A 16085-nucleotide genomic window follows, 5' to 3' on the forward strand; every position below is an offset into this window, starting at 1 on the left:
GTAAGTATGCTGTCAATAGCCTTTTATTTGTTACTTCCTGTGGCTCAATATTTGTTCCTTCTAGCTATTATTGAAGAGCGTATGAATCCCAGCAATCTCAATTTTTAAGATAATTAATAAATCTCTCCCTCTCTCTCATATCTAAAGATATGCATATACTCAAATATAAACCCAGATTTGTGGGTCAAAAAAATGGGGGTCTCTATTTATATTCGGGTCCTCAGTTCTGCGCAGTCCCCCTGGACCTGCAGGCCTGCCTTAAGTCCTGGTGATCCAGTGGGTAGTCTTACAAATTCTCAGTCTCATGAGACTCCCCCTGTGTGGCTTTTACCCAATAGTAAATCTGGACAAATATCAATTTGTTTCCAACAAGGAGAATGTATAATTGGAGCTTAGAAGTTCCAGCCTTGCCTAAAGACTAGAATCAGCTGTATTAAATTTGTCAAAGGTTGGCAATCAAATAGCATATGAGGTTTTTTTTTAATGAGAGTCTCAATTTCTTTAAAAATTCCTGTGGTACTTATCTTCCAGTTTGCTTGTTTCTTTGACTTCCTCCCTGTGTGTGTGTTTGTAAAGTGGGTCTGCCTAAAACAGGATACCTACACTAATTAGACTGACAAATTAAATGAAATGAAACCAATTCCTTATCTGGTTTCCGTACTATTCTCTGAACTTGTTTCCCTAAACTTACTCAGAGGGAGATATAAATCTTTAGTACTAGTCTTCTGGTGCTCTGGAACCTACAGCACATATACACTTATACTCTTCAAAGAAAACAAATAATTCCCCCCCCCCTCTTTTATCAAGCTACACTAGAGATTTTTAGTGCAAGCTGGCACAATAAATGCTTCGATGCTCATAGAATTCCTATGACTGTTGGAGTACTTACCTCACAAGCTTGTGCTAAAAACGTTTAGTGCAGCTTGATAAAATAAAGGGGTGGAGGTAATGATTCAATCACTGAGCTGGAGCTTTGAGAAGTTTAATTCTCTTTAGAAAATAGAGCTTCCAAAACAATTTGAGAAGCATTCAGATAAGACTTTTAAGCCCTTTAAATTTTCCAGTCAGGGGAAAAATTCCTCAGCAGAGGTTACTGTGGATGGACAGACTGGATGAGCCATTTGGCCTTTAACTGTCATCATGTTTCTATGTCTCTATGACTAGCTTATCAGAGCCTCCTTGAAGGAGGAAGAAGAGAGAGCAGTTCAGGCCGTCATGGCAACCCTTCAGAGTTTGGGCTGTATTGTCAACTTGAAAGGAGCCAGTTCAGTCACTGGAGTACCCAGGCGTCCAATTTGATATGGATCAAGGTCAAATGTTTCTTCCAGAGGCATGCAAACAGAAGTTTGGGGATCAGATTTCAGCTCTCCTTGCACAACAGACTCCTTTGGCCTGGGACTATCTTCAAGTTCTAGGTTTGATGGCTGCCACAATAGAAGTGGTGCCTTTTGTCTCGCTGGTCTTCTGTCTTGCTGTCTCCGCAGAGGATCTCTGTGCATGCTCTACTGCCCTGGATGACAGCTGCAGCATGACCTAGTAACTCCGTTCAGTTTTAGACTTCAAGGATGCCTCTTTGGATCAACTCTTGGATCACACTGATGACAGATGCCAGCCTCTTGGGCTGGGGATCTCATTGTGAGAACTGTCCAGTTCAGGGAAGGTGGTCTCCATCTCAACTCTGTTGATGCATCAGCAGGATTGAACTCTGAGCCATCCGGCTAGCACTTAACACAGTTTCAGCCCTGGCTAATGAACAAGGTGGTCAGAGTGCTTTTGGACAATGCCATGGCAGTGGCTTATGTCAACAGGCAAAGAGGCACCAGGAGTGTCCGGCTCCAAAGGAGAAGAAGGCTCTTTTTCGCTGGGTGAAAGCTCATGTTCTGACCATTTTGGCAGTCTACATCACAGGCATGCAAAACGTACAGGCGAATTTCCTCAGTGGACTTCCTCTGCAGACAAACTCTGGACCTGGGAGAGTGGTGTCTCTCTCCTCAGGCATAATCCTCTCTTCTGACCATAATCACCTGCTGGGGCAGACAGATGTTCAACCTCATGGCGATGGTGAAGAACATGAAAGCAGTTCCTTTCTTCATCTACAGATATGAGCCCAGATGACATTTGTCGTGCAACAACTTGGTCGTCTCTTCACATTTTCATCAAATTTTATAGGGTGGATAGGGTGGCACAGGAGGATTCCTCGTTTGGAGCCTCTATTTTGCAGGCAGGCTTATCTCTCTCACCCAGGGTTTTGGGGACTGCTTAGGTACGTTTCTTGGTCCATCACACCATCCCTATTTCACTGGAAAAAGAGATTAGGTTCTTACCTTGATAATATCTTTTCCAGTACATAGGGATGGTATGCTGCACTCCTCCATAGCTCCCCTCCCCCCTGGCCCATTCTTGTCTGCTGCCTGAAGGCTGCATCTCTGAACTTTCTGCCAGCTTTTGTTTCTTTGAAGATATTGTATATTGAATGTATATAGTTCCATGGGAGTTTTCCCCCGAGTTCCACAGTTTCTTATGGCTTATTGTTATTAAGTGGTGTTTTCTTTATTTTCTTCCTCTCCTTAGTCCATCTGTGAGCATTGTGTTCTTTTGTATGAGCAGATCAAGTTCCTGTTGTTGGTGGTGGGGCATCTCCCCATTCTCCTCCTCCTGTTCTCTTCTGTAGGGCTGTCGCCTGCTTTAAAACTAATTGACTGGGGCAGCAAGGAGGAGAAGGAAGTGCTGAAAACAGTGATCAGTATCTCCTGCAATGGACTTAAGGGAGTGGATGGAAGACCCTTGGTTCAACATATCATCCCTATTTACTGGAAAAGATATTATCAAGGTAAGAACCTAATCTCTTTTTCTTGAGTTAATTTGTCATGATCCCTAATCAGGTCTGAAAAAAAATACTTTTTCCAGGCTACTTTTAAATTTTTATCCCTGATTTATCCACTCCCAACTTTGTTTTTTTAAACTACAGTACTCCCCCGAAATTCGTGGGGGTTCTGTTCCAGGAGCACCTGCAAATTTTGAAAAACCGCAAATGTGGTTTAGGAGTGGATTGGGAGCGGGAGAGGACTGCAGGGGCGGCGGCAGGTGTTATAAAAACAATATTTAGGCTGGCAGGCGGTTTAACTGTGCAGAAGGCTGACGGGGGGCAGAGTAGGAGGAATCAGTTGTGTAGAAGGCTGATTGGCAGAGAGGGGAAGAGGAGGAGGAATCGGCTTTGCAGAAGGCTGATTCGCAGACTCATTCCCTGTATTTTCTGACCAGAAGACCGGGGGGGGGGAGGGGGAGGAGGAGGAGGAGGAAGAGGCTGTGCAGAAGGCTGATTGGCTGACCGGGGGTGAGAGGAGGAGGAATCGGCTGTGCAGAAGGCTGATTCGCAGAAGAGGCAGTCAGAAAATATCGGGAATGACTGAGTCTGCAAACCGTGAAATTACGGGGGGTCTGCTGTATATTATTAATAAATGAAATTTCCTAAGACACTTATCTTGCATATTTGTGTCACAATCTAAGAATAGGTCCCTCGTCTTAGTGCACGCTTACTTGATGTGATTTGTTGCATATGAATAAGCATCTTCGTGATTACTTAGCCAGCTGAATACCGTATTTTTTTGCTCCATAAGATGCATCTGACCATAAGACGCACCTTAGATTTTTAGAGTAGGAAAACAAAAAAAAAAGACATTCTGAACCAAATTTTCCCTGCCAGGCTCTGCACCCTATCTCCCACACTCATGCAGGCAGGCAGGGCCCCCCTGTACCTTTTATAAATTGCTGCCTTCCAGCACTGTATCCTGCGCTGCTGCCCTTCCCACCGGCTGACTCCTCCTGCAATGTCAGAACGGTGACAAGGCAGGCATGAGCTTTTTGCGCTCCTGCCTGGTCCCACCCAGATCCGTGAATATCTGCCATCAGTTCTCGCGAGTTCTGGACGAGAAGTTCCACAAGATGGTCAGGTTGCCCACTATTAAACAGACTATGGACTTCTCCTTCAGGAAACTGTCCAAACCTTTCTTAAAACCAGCCACGCTATCCACTATCCATAAGAACATAAGAAGTGCCTCTGCTGGTTCAGACCAGGAGTCCATCGTGCCCAGCAGTCCGCTCGTGCGACGGCCCAACAGGTCCAGGACCTGTGTATTAGTCATCTATCTATACCCTTCTATCCCCTTTTCTTTCAGAAAATTGTCCAATCCCTTCTTGAGCCCTAATACCGTACTCTGTCCTATCACGCCCTCTGGAAGCTCATTCCAGGTGTCCACCACCCGCTGGGTGAAGAAAAGCTTTCGAGCATTGGTTTTGAATCTGTCCCCTTTCTGCTTTTCCGAATGCCCTCTCGTTCTGATAGTTTTCGAAAGTTCAAAGAATCTGTCCCTCTCCACTTCTCTATGCCTTTCATGATCTGGTAAGTCTCTATCATATCCCCTCTAATCCTCCTCTTCTTCAGGGAAAAGAGCCCCAGTTTCTCCAGTCTCTGTGTATGAAAGGTTTTCCATACCTTTTATCAAATGCGTCGCTTTCCTCTGAACCCTCTCGAGTATCGCCATATCCTTCTTAAGGTATGGCGACCAATATTGGACGCAGTACTCCAGATGTGGACGCACCATCGTCCGATACGACGGCAGGATAACTTCTTTTGTTCTGGTTGTAATACCCTTCTTGATTAAACCTAGCATTCTATTCGCTCTCTTAGTGGCCGCTGTGCACTGTGCCAATGGCTTCATTGTCTTGTCCACTATTACCCCAAGTCCCTTTCTTGGGTACTCTCAGTCAATAACATCCCTCCCATCGTATAGCTGTACCTCGGGTTTCTGCTTCCCACATGCAATACTTTACATTTCTCTACATTGAACTTCATCTGCCATCTCGTCGCCCACTACCCTAGCTTATTTAGGTACCTTTGTAATTCTTCACAGTCCTCTTTAGTCCGAGCAGCACTAAATAGTTTGGTATTGTCTGCAAATTTTATTATTTCGCACTTCGTCCCTGTTTCTATATCATTTATAAATATATTGAATAGCAGCGGTCAGAGCACCGACCCCTGTGGAACACCATTTGTGACCCTCCTCCAGTCTGAGTAGTGGTCTTTTACTCCTACCCTCTGCTTCCTCCCCGCCAACCAATTTCTGATCAATCTGTGTACGTCTCCTTCCACCCCATGGTTCTTAAGTTTCCGAAGTAGGCGTTCATGGGGTACCTTGTCAAAAGCTTTTTGGAAATCTAAATATACCATGTCTATGGGGTCCCCTTTGTCTATCCATTTGTTAATTCCTTTGAAGAAGTGCAGTAAGTTTGTTAGGCATGATCTCCCCTTGCAGAAGCCATGTTGGCTTTTGATTAGAAGTTTATTTCTTTCAAAATGCTTATCGATGCTATCTTATCAGCGCTTCCGCCATTTTCCCCAGAATCGAGGTCAGACTCACTGGTCTGTAGTTCCCCGGTTCACCTCTCGATCCCTTTTTAAAGATTGGCGTAACATTGGCTATCTTCCAGTCTTCCGTGATCACGCCTGTTTTCAGGGATAGATTGCAAACTTGCTGTAGTAGTTCCGCTATTTCCTCCTTTAGTTCTATCAGAACCCTTGGGTGGATTCCATCCTAGCCCGGCGATTTGTCAGTTTTTAATTTTTCTAACTGCCTGCGTACGTCTTCAAGGCTTACTTCCATGGATGTTAGTTTATCTGTTTGGGCTCCTTTGAAGATTTGCTCAGGTTCCGGTATGTTGGATGTTTCCTCTTTTGTAAATACAGACGAAAAGAAAACGTTTAGTGTTTCCGCCACTTCTTTCTCCTCCTTCACCACTCCCTTCCTGTCTCCGTCATCCAGGGGTCCCACCTCCTCCCTAGCCGGCTGCTTCCCTTTAATATATCTGAAGAACGGTTTGAAATTTCGTACTTCCTTGGCTAGCCTTTATTCATATTCTCTTTTGGCTTTTCTAACCACACGGTGACATTCTTTTTGATTCTTCCTGTACTCTTTCCAGTTCTCCTCAGTTTTGCCCTTTTTCCATTTACTGAATGAATTCTTATTATCACCTATCGCTTTCTTCACTTCTTTGGTCATCCACGCCGGCTCTTTTGTTTGATTCTTTTTGCACCCTTTTCTGAATCTTGAATCCAGATGCTTTTAAGTCTTAACCTCCATCTCCCTTGTGAAGCAGTCATGCCTGAGAAACTCCCTGACCCCTTCCTTAAGTTTCAAGTTTCAAGTTTATTAGGATTTTATATACCGCCTATCAAGGTTATCTAAGCGGTTTTACAATCAGGTACTCAAGCATTTTCCCTCTCTGTCCCGGTGGGCTCACAATCTAGCTAATGTACCTGTCTGATTAGTTTGTAAGCTATTCTGAGCAGGGACTGTCTATTGAAGGTTACATGTACAGTGCTGCGTACGTCTGACAGCACCATAGAAGGGATTAGTAGTAGTGGGTCAGCCTCCTTTATCCGCAGGCAGCAGAGCAGACTCGGTTGGCTGGCTCACAGGGATGAAGAAGCTGAAGTCGGCAGAGGAGAAGAGCATGTTGGTGGTGGAGGAGCCGTTCTCTCTCTTGTCTGCCATGTCTGAGCCGCTCTTACATGTCTCTATGTACATACTTGCACGTGAGAGCCCAAAATCGGATCCTGCAGTAAGCCACGGTACTACTCGAAAGGGTCCAGAGAAGATCGACTAAAATGGTTAAGGGGCTGGAGGAGATGCCATACAGTGAGAGATTAGAGAAGCTGGGCCTATTCTCCCTAGAACAGAGGAGACTGAGAGGGGACATGATCGAAACATTCAAGATAATGAAGGGAATAGACTTAGTAGATAAAGACAGGCTGTAGAGAAAACGAGAGGGCACTCTCTAAAGTTAAAAGGGGATAGATTCCATACAAATGTAAGGAAGTTCTTCTTCACCCAGAGAGTGATAGAGAACTGGAATGCTCTTCCGGAGTCTGTTATAAGGGAAAACACCCTCCAAGGATTCAAGACAAGGTTGGACAAGTTCCTGCTGAACCAGAATGAACGCAGGTAGGGCTGGTCTCGGTTAGGGCACTGGTCTTTGACCTAGGGGCCGCCGCGTGAGCGGACTGCTGGACGCGATGAACCACTGGTCTGACCTAGCAGCGGCAATTTTTATATTCTTATGTTCTAACAGACAATCTGACGCTGGCTCTTGACGCACGCAGCCAATGGGACCGCAAACGGGGACGAGTCCAATCCAATGGAATGGCCCACGGCAGCAACTCACTCGAGCTGATGAAACAGAACAGGGGAGCAGCAGAAGCGGAAGTGGCGGTGAGAGTGTCCATCCTTGAGGGAGAATGCCGAGCGGTGTGTATTGGCTGCTGAAATCCCTCGACGTTGTGCAGGAGCTGTTCGGTGAGCGTGAGGTGGTGTGGCAACCCAGAAATCAGGAAGTAGGACCCAGGAAAGACTTAGGCTGTTGGAGCGAGAGTTGGGGGGGTTGGGTATTTGCTCCATAAGACACACTCATATCAACACTCACTTTTGGGGGGGAAAAAGTGCGTCTTATGGAACAAAAAATATGGTAACTCAATTTAAGACTTGGTCCATTTTCTTGGATTATGACACATTTCTCTTGACTTGATTATAGATGCAATGGAGAAAAAGCCTCTCTCTTATGTGAATCTAAATGATAGTCTATATAAAAAATACTACTAGAGAAGTAGTAATAAATAAGAATAGTTATTAGCATTTTACCTTATTTGTTTCAAATAGTTGAAATAACTTTGTGAAAGAAAAAAGAAAAAAGTTCACATTCAGGGAAATATTCAGATGAAACCCTGCCCTTTTCAATCAGCATTTGTTGCAACCTGTGAACTGTGGTTCTCTAATTTGTCCTTTGCTTTCTATTTTGTATTAAACTATAATAGACTTTCTTTACTCTTTTGTTAATACTCTTGGTCCTAATCATTCTTCTTTCATTTTTCTACTTAATTTCTTGTCCAGTGTACCTTATCTCTTTTCTTCAGTGTGATAAAATTATAAAACCATTTTTCTGTCTATTTCAGATGGTAAATGTTAACAGTGCTTGATATTTTTAATATATTTCATTCTTGCAGGCTTTGGTTTGATGAGTTAATGGGCCTTTGGATTTCAGTTCAGAATCTTCCTCAATGGGAAGGGGTATGTACTCTAATTTTGCTTTTACAGGTTAAATTAAAATTGTTGAAGATCTTTCGCATAGTGTAATATGTATGAATAATTTTAAGGTTATTATCCAGTGTAAAAGCATTAATCAATCTGTTAGATTTTTTTTTTCTTTTTTTTACCCATCTGTAAAAAAGAGGAAATCCTTTAGTTTATCATTGTTTCTTCCACAAGCACATTGGTTACCCAAGAGAATAGACCAGCCATTTATAAAGTGAATGACAGAGTGAAAGGAGTTAGCTAGAAACAGAGGACATGAGAATGGAAAAGAATCATATGGTTTATGTAGACTACCTGATTTACTTCTGTTAGAATGCCCTGAACCAGTGGTACTCAAATCTGTCCTTCAGCACATCCTGATCGGCTGGATTTTCAGGATACTGATAATGAATGTGTTTGTGATATATGTGCACTTGCTGCCTCAAATGTATGCAAATATTTTATGTTTATTCAGTAGATTTACTGAAACCTGACTGGCTGCCCGATTCATCAATTCACTGATTCACTTCAGTGAATCCATTCGTTGTCCGAGAAAATCAGGCTTACTGATTCAGCGACCAACAACCCACCCCGGTGGGACCTGACATACAGTACCTCCGAGGCCTCCTAAAGCAGCAGCAGTGATGGCACACTGAACAGGCTGCTTTGCAGCCTGCCTCACCGGAACCTTCCCTCTGCTGCTTCACTGATGGTTGTCATCGGTGATGCATCAGAGGAAGCTGTAGCAGGGCAAGCCATGAAGCAGCCTGTTCAGAGCGCTGCTTCTGCTTTAAGAGGCCTTGGAGGTATGTCAAGTCTCACGGTGGGAGGGTTGGTGGGGTGCTGCTAAACAGGAGGATAGAAGGGGGAGGAAAGATGCTGCACATGAGGAGCGAGAGGATGAACTGTTGGGGTAGAGGAGAGGAAGGGAGAGATGAAACAAAGTAGAAAGAGGTGAAATGGAGAAATCCTTCATATGGTGGAGGGAAGAAGAGAGAGGGAGAACTGTTGGACATAGGGTGGAGGGCAGGGAGAGATGGTGCATGGGAAGATAGTAAGAAATGTTGCCCATGATGATGGGAGGGGAGGAAAGGAGAAATGCTGCATGGAGGGGAATAGAGAGGTTTGACCAAGGGCTCAAGGCAGGGAAGAGAGAGAGAAAGAAATGTTGGATATGGCAGTGTGAGTTAAATTTTTTATTTTGTGATTATAATATGTGATTACAATACTTGAAATGTGTATCCTGCCAGAGCTGGTGTTAGACAGCAAGCATGAAATAGAACCTAACAGAGAGAGTAAAAGTATTTTTTGTTTATACAACAGTGCCAACGTGGGATTGGAGAGGGCAAACCTGTCAGGACGTTGGGAAAAAAATGCCTGATTGGGTGGGAAAATCGAATTGAAAAAAACAATTCAATAGGCCAAATCAAATTGAGAAATTTTTCCCTGAGTTGGGAAGCACTATTGGACAGCCCTAAGAACATTTGGAAACCACTATCATATGCCCAGTTGATGTGACTTTCCTTTCCTTTCTTTTCTTTGCCACCTTGACTCGCTATACTTTATTTTATGTTTGCCTCGATTTAATGATCTAGTTACAAACAGTAATAGATGCTGTATTGATAGGCACTAAATTTACTGCAGTTATTCCATTCATGCTATTTGTTTGAGTGTTCTAACAGTCATGATGTGTTTCATAATTATTGTAAGTCAAGCATGTCAAACTCAAAGGCTGACACGGGCCAAATAAACAAGGTTTAAATTTATGTGGGCCGCAAAAACGTAATTGTTTATAGAAACAGGTTTATTTAGAAAATTTGGTTTTTCTGGCCATTGTAGCTACAGAACTTAGTTTTGACAGAGATAAAGTGTATTTTTGCAAAAGTTCATAAACACAGTTTAATATATCTTGTCTTGTTGTAGTGCCAAGCATCGGTAACTTACCAGACACAGAATAATTGCACAAATTAATAAGTGTAACAGAAATAAACCTATACTCATATATTTGTTGTAATCTGAAGGCGAAATATTTCCTGTTAGGCGCACCAAGCAAATCAATACAAGACTAATGGCATGGTAGGTATTATTATCGTCTGATTCACTGCTAGTATTAGTGGCGGGAAATGGTGCATTATGACTAGAGGCACGAATTTGTCTCGGGTACCAAAGGCGTCCACATCATAGTACTTAATAAGAATAAGCAACTGATTATACTCATATGTTGTATCGTTGTTAGGTGACTGCTCAGCGCCGATGGATTGCTTGAGAAATTTCACAACTCTAGTTATGACTTATTGGATTGTGAATTGGCAACAAAGTTCTTCTCTAATTGTTTAAACTTAGTGTGTGCTTCAAGGTGAAAATCAATGTAAATTAAACCTATACCGAAACAATTTTTTACATATATATAATAATTTTTTTTGGTTCAGGTGTCTTCAGTGTGAAAGCATAAGCTAGTAGAACAGAGGTACCCCGTTCAATTGCTTTACTTTTGCAATGGCCTATTAACCATATGCTACATACCATCATAAGACCACCAATGTTTTTTTTTTTAATATTTTGTTTTTTTTAAATAGTGAGTTCAATCAATCAATCAATAAACAGTGCTAGTGATATATTCCTTGAAGCACACTTTATTTACATAATCATTGAAAGCTCAAGTCCAGGTTACTTATCTCAATGAACCAGCGGCGTTTGTAGGTCAATTTGATCGGTTAATTAAGCTGTGCAATAGCATTCACTTTTTGTGGCTGGCTCGGTCCAACAGAGCTCAGTTTCAGAAATCACCACTTCATCAGGAAATTTCCAAGTCAAGCCATAAGCAACTGTGAACTCTATTAGCTTCCAGAATTATTCAGTTGAATTAATCAATTTATATATTATTGGATTGTGAAAGCAATGTATTAATTTATTTAATTAAAGTTACTCACCCAGTGGCAGCAGGAGAAGGAGAATGGGTTGTTTTATTTTTGTGACCCGGATGCCTTGCCTCTTTTTTGGGCTCCAGGTCAGTTCTGAGGCTTTTGGGTTTTATTTTTTTTTCAGGGGCAGACGATGCCCTCCAGCGGTAGTGGCCTTTGAATTTGGGGCCCAACTTGCGACGCATCTTCTGGGGCGGCAGAATTGTTATGAGTGCCAGCAGACAGGGAAGAGAGGAGCCTGTTTGCACATGTGCTGCCCAGAAGACTGGGGATCTTACTGACGCGCTGGTACCATGTGCCCTTAACCGGATGTAAGTGCCGGCATGCTGAAGATGGGGAGAATGCCTGAGGGGGGCAGAGCAAGGCCCAAGGGGGCTGAAGGAGGCCCGGAAGGGTTGAAGAAGGCTGAAGGGAGGCTCTGGAGGCTATTGTGGACCTGGCAACGGAGCTGGGCTGCAAAGATGTTTGTTGTGGGCCGCATGTGGCTGCGAGTTTGACATGCTTGTTGTAAGTCCTCATTGTATCAAGTCCTACTATACAAAAAGGTAACTGTTATAGTATGTCTATTAGAAATGATGAAACTAACTTTTTGCTGGCTAAATGATAAAGCATGTAGATACTGAAATATGTTTCTCTCTTCTAGCATTTAGTCAACTTATTTGCTCGCTTGGCGACTGATAACATTGGGTACATAGACTGGGATCCATATGTGCCGAAGGTATAAAGTGCTATACATTTTTACTTTGTTTCTACTTCTTTTGCAAAATACTGCCACTTTTGTAATTTGAAGTGGCCTCTGAAAATATCATGTATAATGAACTTGAGGGTCTTTTTTACTAAGGGCTCCTTTTACGAAGGCGCGTTAGGCCTTAACGCACGGAATAGCGTGCGTTAATATGCCGTGCACGCTAGCTACTACCGCCTCCTCTTGAGCAGGTGATAGTTTTTCAGCTAGTGCGCACTAATCCGGTGCGTGCGTTAAAAACGCTAGCACACCTTCGTAAAAGGAGCTTAAGTTGTGGCAAAATCTTGCTTTAACAACTCTTGAATGAGTTTTTCCCACACACCAAGACCATTTTTGCTGTTGCCATAAAATGACCAATTTTCTATTTTTTTTGAAAATTAATAGCCATGTACTAATGTTGCCTTAGCATGTGGCTATTAAAAAAAATTCAGTATATCCACTGAGTATTATCAGTGTTACCAAAACCCGTAAATTGTGTTAGTTTTTTAAAATTATTTTAATATTTTAGATTTATACTATTCTATAGTTCGTGGAGAAAAAGCCTCAGAAATGGAGCAGAAGCTCTGTTTCTCAGGCTTTTTCTTTTTCTCCAATAATTGTAGAATAATATAAAACTAAAATATTAAAATAATTTAAAAAAACTAACACAGCTATATGGGTTTTGGTAACACTGCTAATACCCAGTGGATATACTGGATATTTCTATAGTTTGAAGATTTAATCACTGGTTGTGATCTTTAATTTTTTTAAAGAAGCAATCTAATCTACCATGTGAGCCCTTAACCATCATCTATTTTTTAAGTGGTAAGAGTTCATGTGTTAACGTAGGATTAACTAGTTAACACACAATAATGTGGACACATTAACTGGTTAGCGCATGAATGTCCACTCTTTGTCATTCCTGATAACACCACTTCAAAAAAAAATTACAAAAACATTTTTTTGCACACAGAATAGTTACTAGAGGTTGTATGAGCTAGTGCATAACACAGTCTAGTAAAAAGGCCCCTTAGAAATTTAATAAGTACTTTTTCCAGTTAGTCTAGTCAGTCCACTGAAAAGATTGGGTATACTATACTTTGCAGAAAATGTGTGCAGCATAGTATGTTTTTTTTCTCTAATCCTGTATCTGGTGTAACTCCCAAATATAGTCTTTGTACATTTTTTAAATTTTTCTCTCCTCTCTATATTAGCTCGGCTTCTTAGAACAATGTGTTAGGACTTTGTCATTTAGATTCAGATTCATGAAGATGTGGTATGGTTAACATGAAAAATATGTTTCTGGTGAAGTAAATAATGGAAATTTTCTGTATCAAAATCTTACTTCAGTTTTGTGAATTAATCTTAGTTATAGAATTCTACTTCTGTAGCAAAGACACAGGATTCTGTATAGCTGTTCCTGTCTCCTAGTTATTAACTTTACAAAAGGGTGTCACTCGAAACTTCTAACTTCTTCCCTTTAGCATTAGAGAACAACTGTGTTCTGATCTACTCTGCTTCATTTTATTATTTTAAAGTATTTTTGCTGTCAGGTTTTCAAATTTTCTGCATGGTTTCAGTGCTTGGAGGACTCTTTCTTGGACTTATTCAACTGGGGAAAGGATGCAGTCCTGCCTGGGTAGACTGCTACTCCCAGGCCAGCCTCTTGGAGTACCTTTAGAGCCAACCTGCTTGGTGTCCCTTCAGGAGCTCGGGGTCCATTCCCCTGGGAGCTGGCTCACCTGCTAATTTATCAGGAGCTTGAGCGTAAGCTGTGGGGCCCCTGTGTAACAATCCTCTGGGTATCAGGGAGCTGGCTGCAAAGTTTCTCCTCCCAACGTGTCACGTGGATTTTTAGGGATGGGAGTATGTGGTCAGGGTCTACGTGACTGGCAGCCAGAAAGTCTTCATTGGTGGACTTGTTATTGTGTATCTCTTCCCTGTCAATCTTTTCCCTGTAAGCAGGCTGGTGTAAGCTGACAGGCACCAGAAGTCACAATGAGTACTCCCATTATTCCCTATTGGGAAAATTGGTGAGAGTCTGAAAAACCCAGATTCGAGGATTTCTGGAGTTAGGGTTTCGTTCTCTCATCTCCAAAACCCTGACAGCCATCTTGGATTTTTAATTATTATTTTTTTTCAAAGTCTTTTTTTCTGCCTCAAAACCTCTCGCTTTGCCTAGGGATCATCTGTAATGGATGCCCCAGGTCAATCTAGCCTCAGTTCCTGCTTTTTTTGTGCAGATTTACTGGCTGAGGATCGATTGTGTTCCATGTACAACAAGGTGCAAGAGGAAGGGGTGGGAGCTTCAGACTCAGCCTCTAATCAGTCCTCAGGGCCTTGGAACCCTGGGAAGTCTGGTCTGCGAGGAAGAGATCCTGTTCAGATGCCACAAGCATTGAGGGGGTGGAACACAAACACATATTGACCAGAGGAGGCCCTAATTCCCCAGTTTTGGGGTCTTGCATGGGTCCTCGGGGCCTCTGGTGAAAGGCTTTTCTGATTTTGTCAGCCTTTTATGGAAAGCCTACTTAACGAACCTGGGAAGCGCTGCGCTGCCTATTAGCTCGCTGGCTCCACCTCAGGGGGATCCATGTCCCAATCAGATGTCTACACCTCATACCACGTCGGCCTCTAGTGTCAGTGATCCTTCAGAGCAGAACTGGGATGATTGAAAGTCTCTTTCCATGTCCTTATTACTACATGGCTCCACTGCTGCTGTGGATGATTTGGGATCTGGAGGTCAGGAGGCAGGGATGGTTGCAGATCACGGTGATGATCCCTCAGTGCGTCACCTTTTCAAATTGGCTTCCATTTTACATGTCATTTCTGACACCCTCTCTGCATTGAAACTTAATGCCAACAGCTCTCCACTTTTCAGTGTTCCGTTACGAGCAGCACAAATACACAGATGACCTTTTTTCTTGCTCATCCAGACATTAACTTCTTATTCACTGACCAATGGGTGTTGCCCAAAGGCTCTCTAAAGGTTGCCAAAGGCTCTCTAAAGGTTGTGTAGGCTCTATCTGATGGCTCCAGATGTCCAACAGCTGTTTTTGCAGCCAAAAGTGGACTCCGCAGTAACGTAAGTGACTAAGCGCACCTCCCTTCCTAGTGAAGGAGGAAGTGGACACCTGTCCCCATATGATTAAAGAGGGAATGGATTATGTGACTGCTTTTTGACATCATCAGAGTCATGATTAAGGTTTCAGCATACTCCGTTTCTGTCCACTGCATGCTGTGGATCAGAGAATGGGCGGGCCACTCAGCTTCCAAGGCCACTCCCATCAAATTATCTTTCAAAGGGCAGATGCTTTGTGATAAAGGTTTACACGACCTCAAGGCCATGGTGACGGATTGCCGTCCTGGACTATAGGGGCCATTGTTATACCGTAGGCGACTGAGAGAGTTTTCATACCTCTAGCATATCCCACTAGTTCTGAAGTTACTCTTCTCAGAGGCCCTTCCAGGGGTCCAGACAGAGATTTGGCAATTACAGGTCCCAGCAACCCTTGGGCTCCTGTGGTGGCTCTGCCAACAGAAAGCCACAATGATGTTAGGGTCATGGCCGCCCATCCTCGCACTGGCGGATGGCTGTCGGCTTTCTGGAGGAAATAAGAATAGATTTCATCAGACCGTTGGGTTTTGGACAATATTCTGGAGGGATATAAGATTGAGTTTTCTCAGCCCCCTCCAGATCTGTTCCTCGACTCCCCAGCAGGATGGCCAGAAAAGGAGGCCAGGGTCCAAACTACGGTGCAATGATTGCACGTTGGAGCGGGCGCAACCTGGGAGACTTTCTTTAAATGACCAGGCTTTCTCTCACTTGTTCCTCTGTCACACTATTGGAGTTGGTGGCTTGGATGATAGCGGGTTGAGTTTCTGAGCATGCCCCTGAGGAAGAACGCAAAACAGGGGTCTCTGTAGGGCATCCAGTCAGGGCACCCCTTTCTAAATATAAAATGGATAGCTGCGATCAGCTCCAACATAAGTTAAAGCACTTTAAAATAGAGTTTTAAAAGATTTTCTGAAAATTGATTTGTTCCTTTCATGGGGAGTGAAGTGACACAAATCTTGAATGATAAAAATTTCACTATTGCACATAGCATTTTGATAATGTTTTTTATAAATTAAAAATAAAAAAATGACAGTAAAGATATATGACGTTTTGAGTTAATACCCGCAGTGTACGTTTTCTGCGTGACACACCCGGGTGAACGCCTAGCAAGCCATTAAACATTAAACAGAAACTGATTTTTCACCTGAATTTAGTTTGAATGTGCTTAATAATTAAAATAGTGCTTTGGGCAATATTGA

The 16085-nt window shown here is 42.8% G+C and overlaps 1 protein-coding gene across 3 annotated transcripts in view; it reads left to right on the top strand.

Annotated features, from left to right (window-relative positions):
* Nucleotides 1–16085, top strand: part of PSME4 (proteasome activator subunit 4) — a 418332-nt gene that overhangs the window by 103152 nt on the left and 299095 nt on the right. For all 3 annotated transcript variants that reach the window (XM_033936116.1, XM_033936117.1, XM_033936118.1), the window contains 2 exons: nucleotides 8057–8120; nucleotides 11688–11762. In XM_033936116.1, coding sequence (XP_033792007.1) covers nucleotides 8057–8120; nucleotides 11688–11762 — 139 coding nt within the window. The remainder of the gene's footprint in view (nucleotides 1–8056; nucleotides 8121–11687; nucleotides 11763–16085) is intronic.

The sequence above is a fragment of the Geotrypetes seraphini genome, chromosome 3, assembly GCF_902459505.1.
Source record: "Geotrypetes seraphini chromosome 3, aGeoSer1.1, whole genome shotgun sequence".
In the NCBI taxonomy this organism is placed as follows: Eukaryota; Metazoa; Chordata; class Amphibia; order Gymnophiona; family Dermophiidae; genus Geotrypetes; species Geotrypetes seraphini.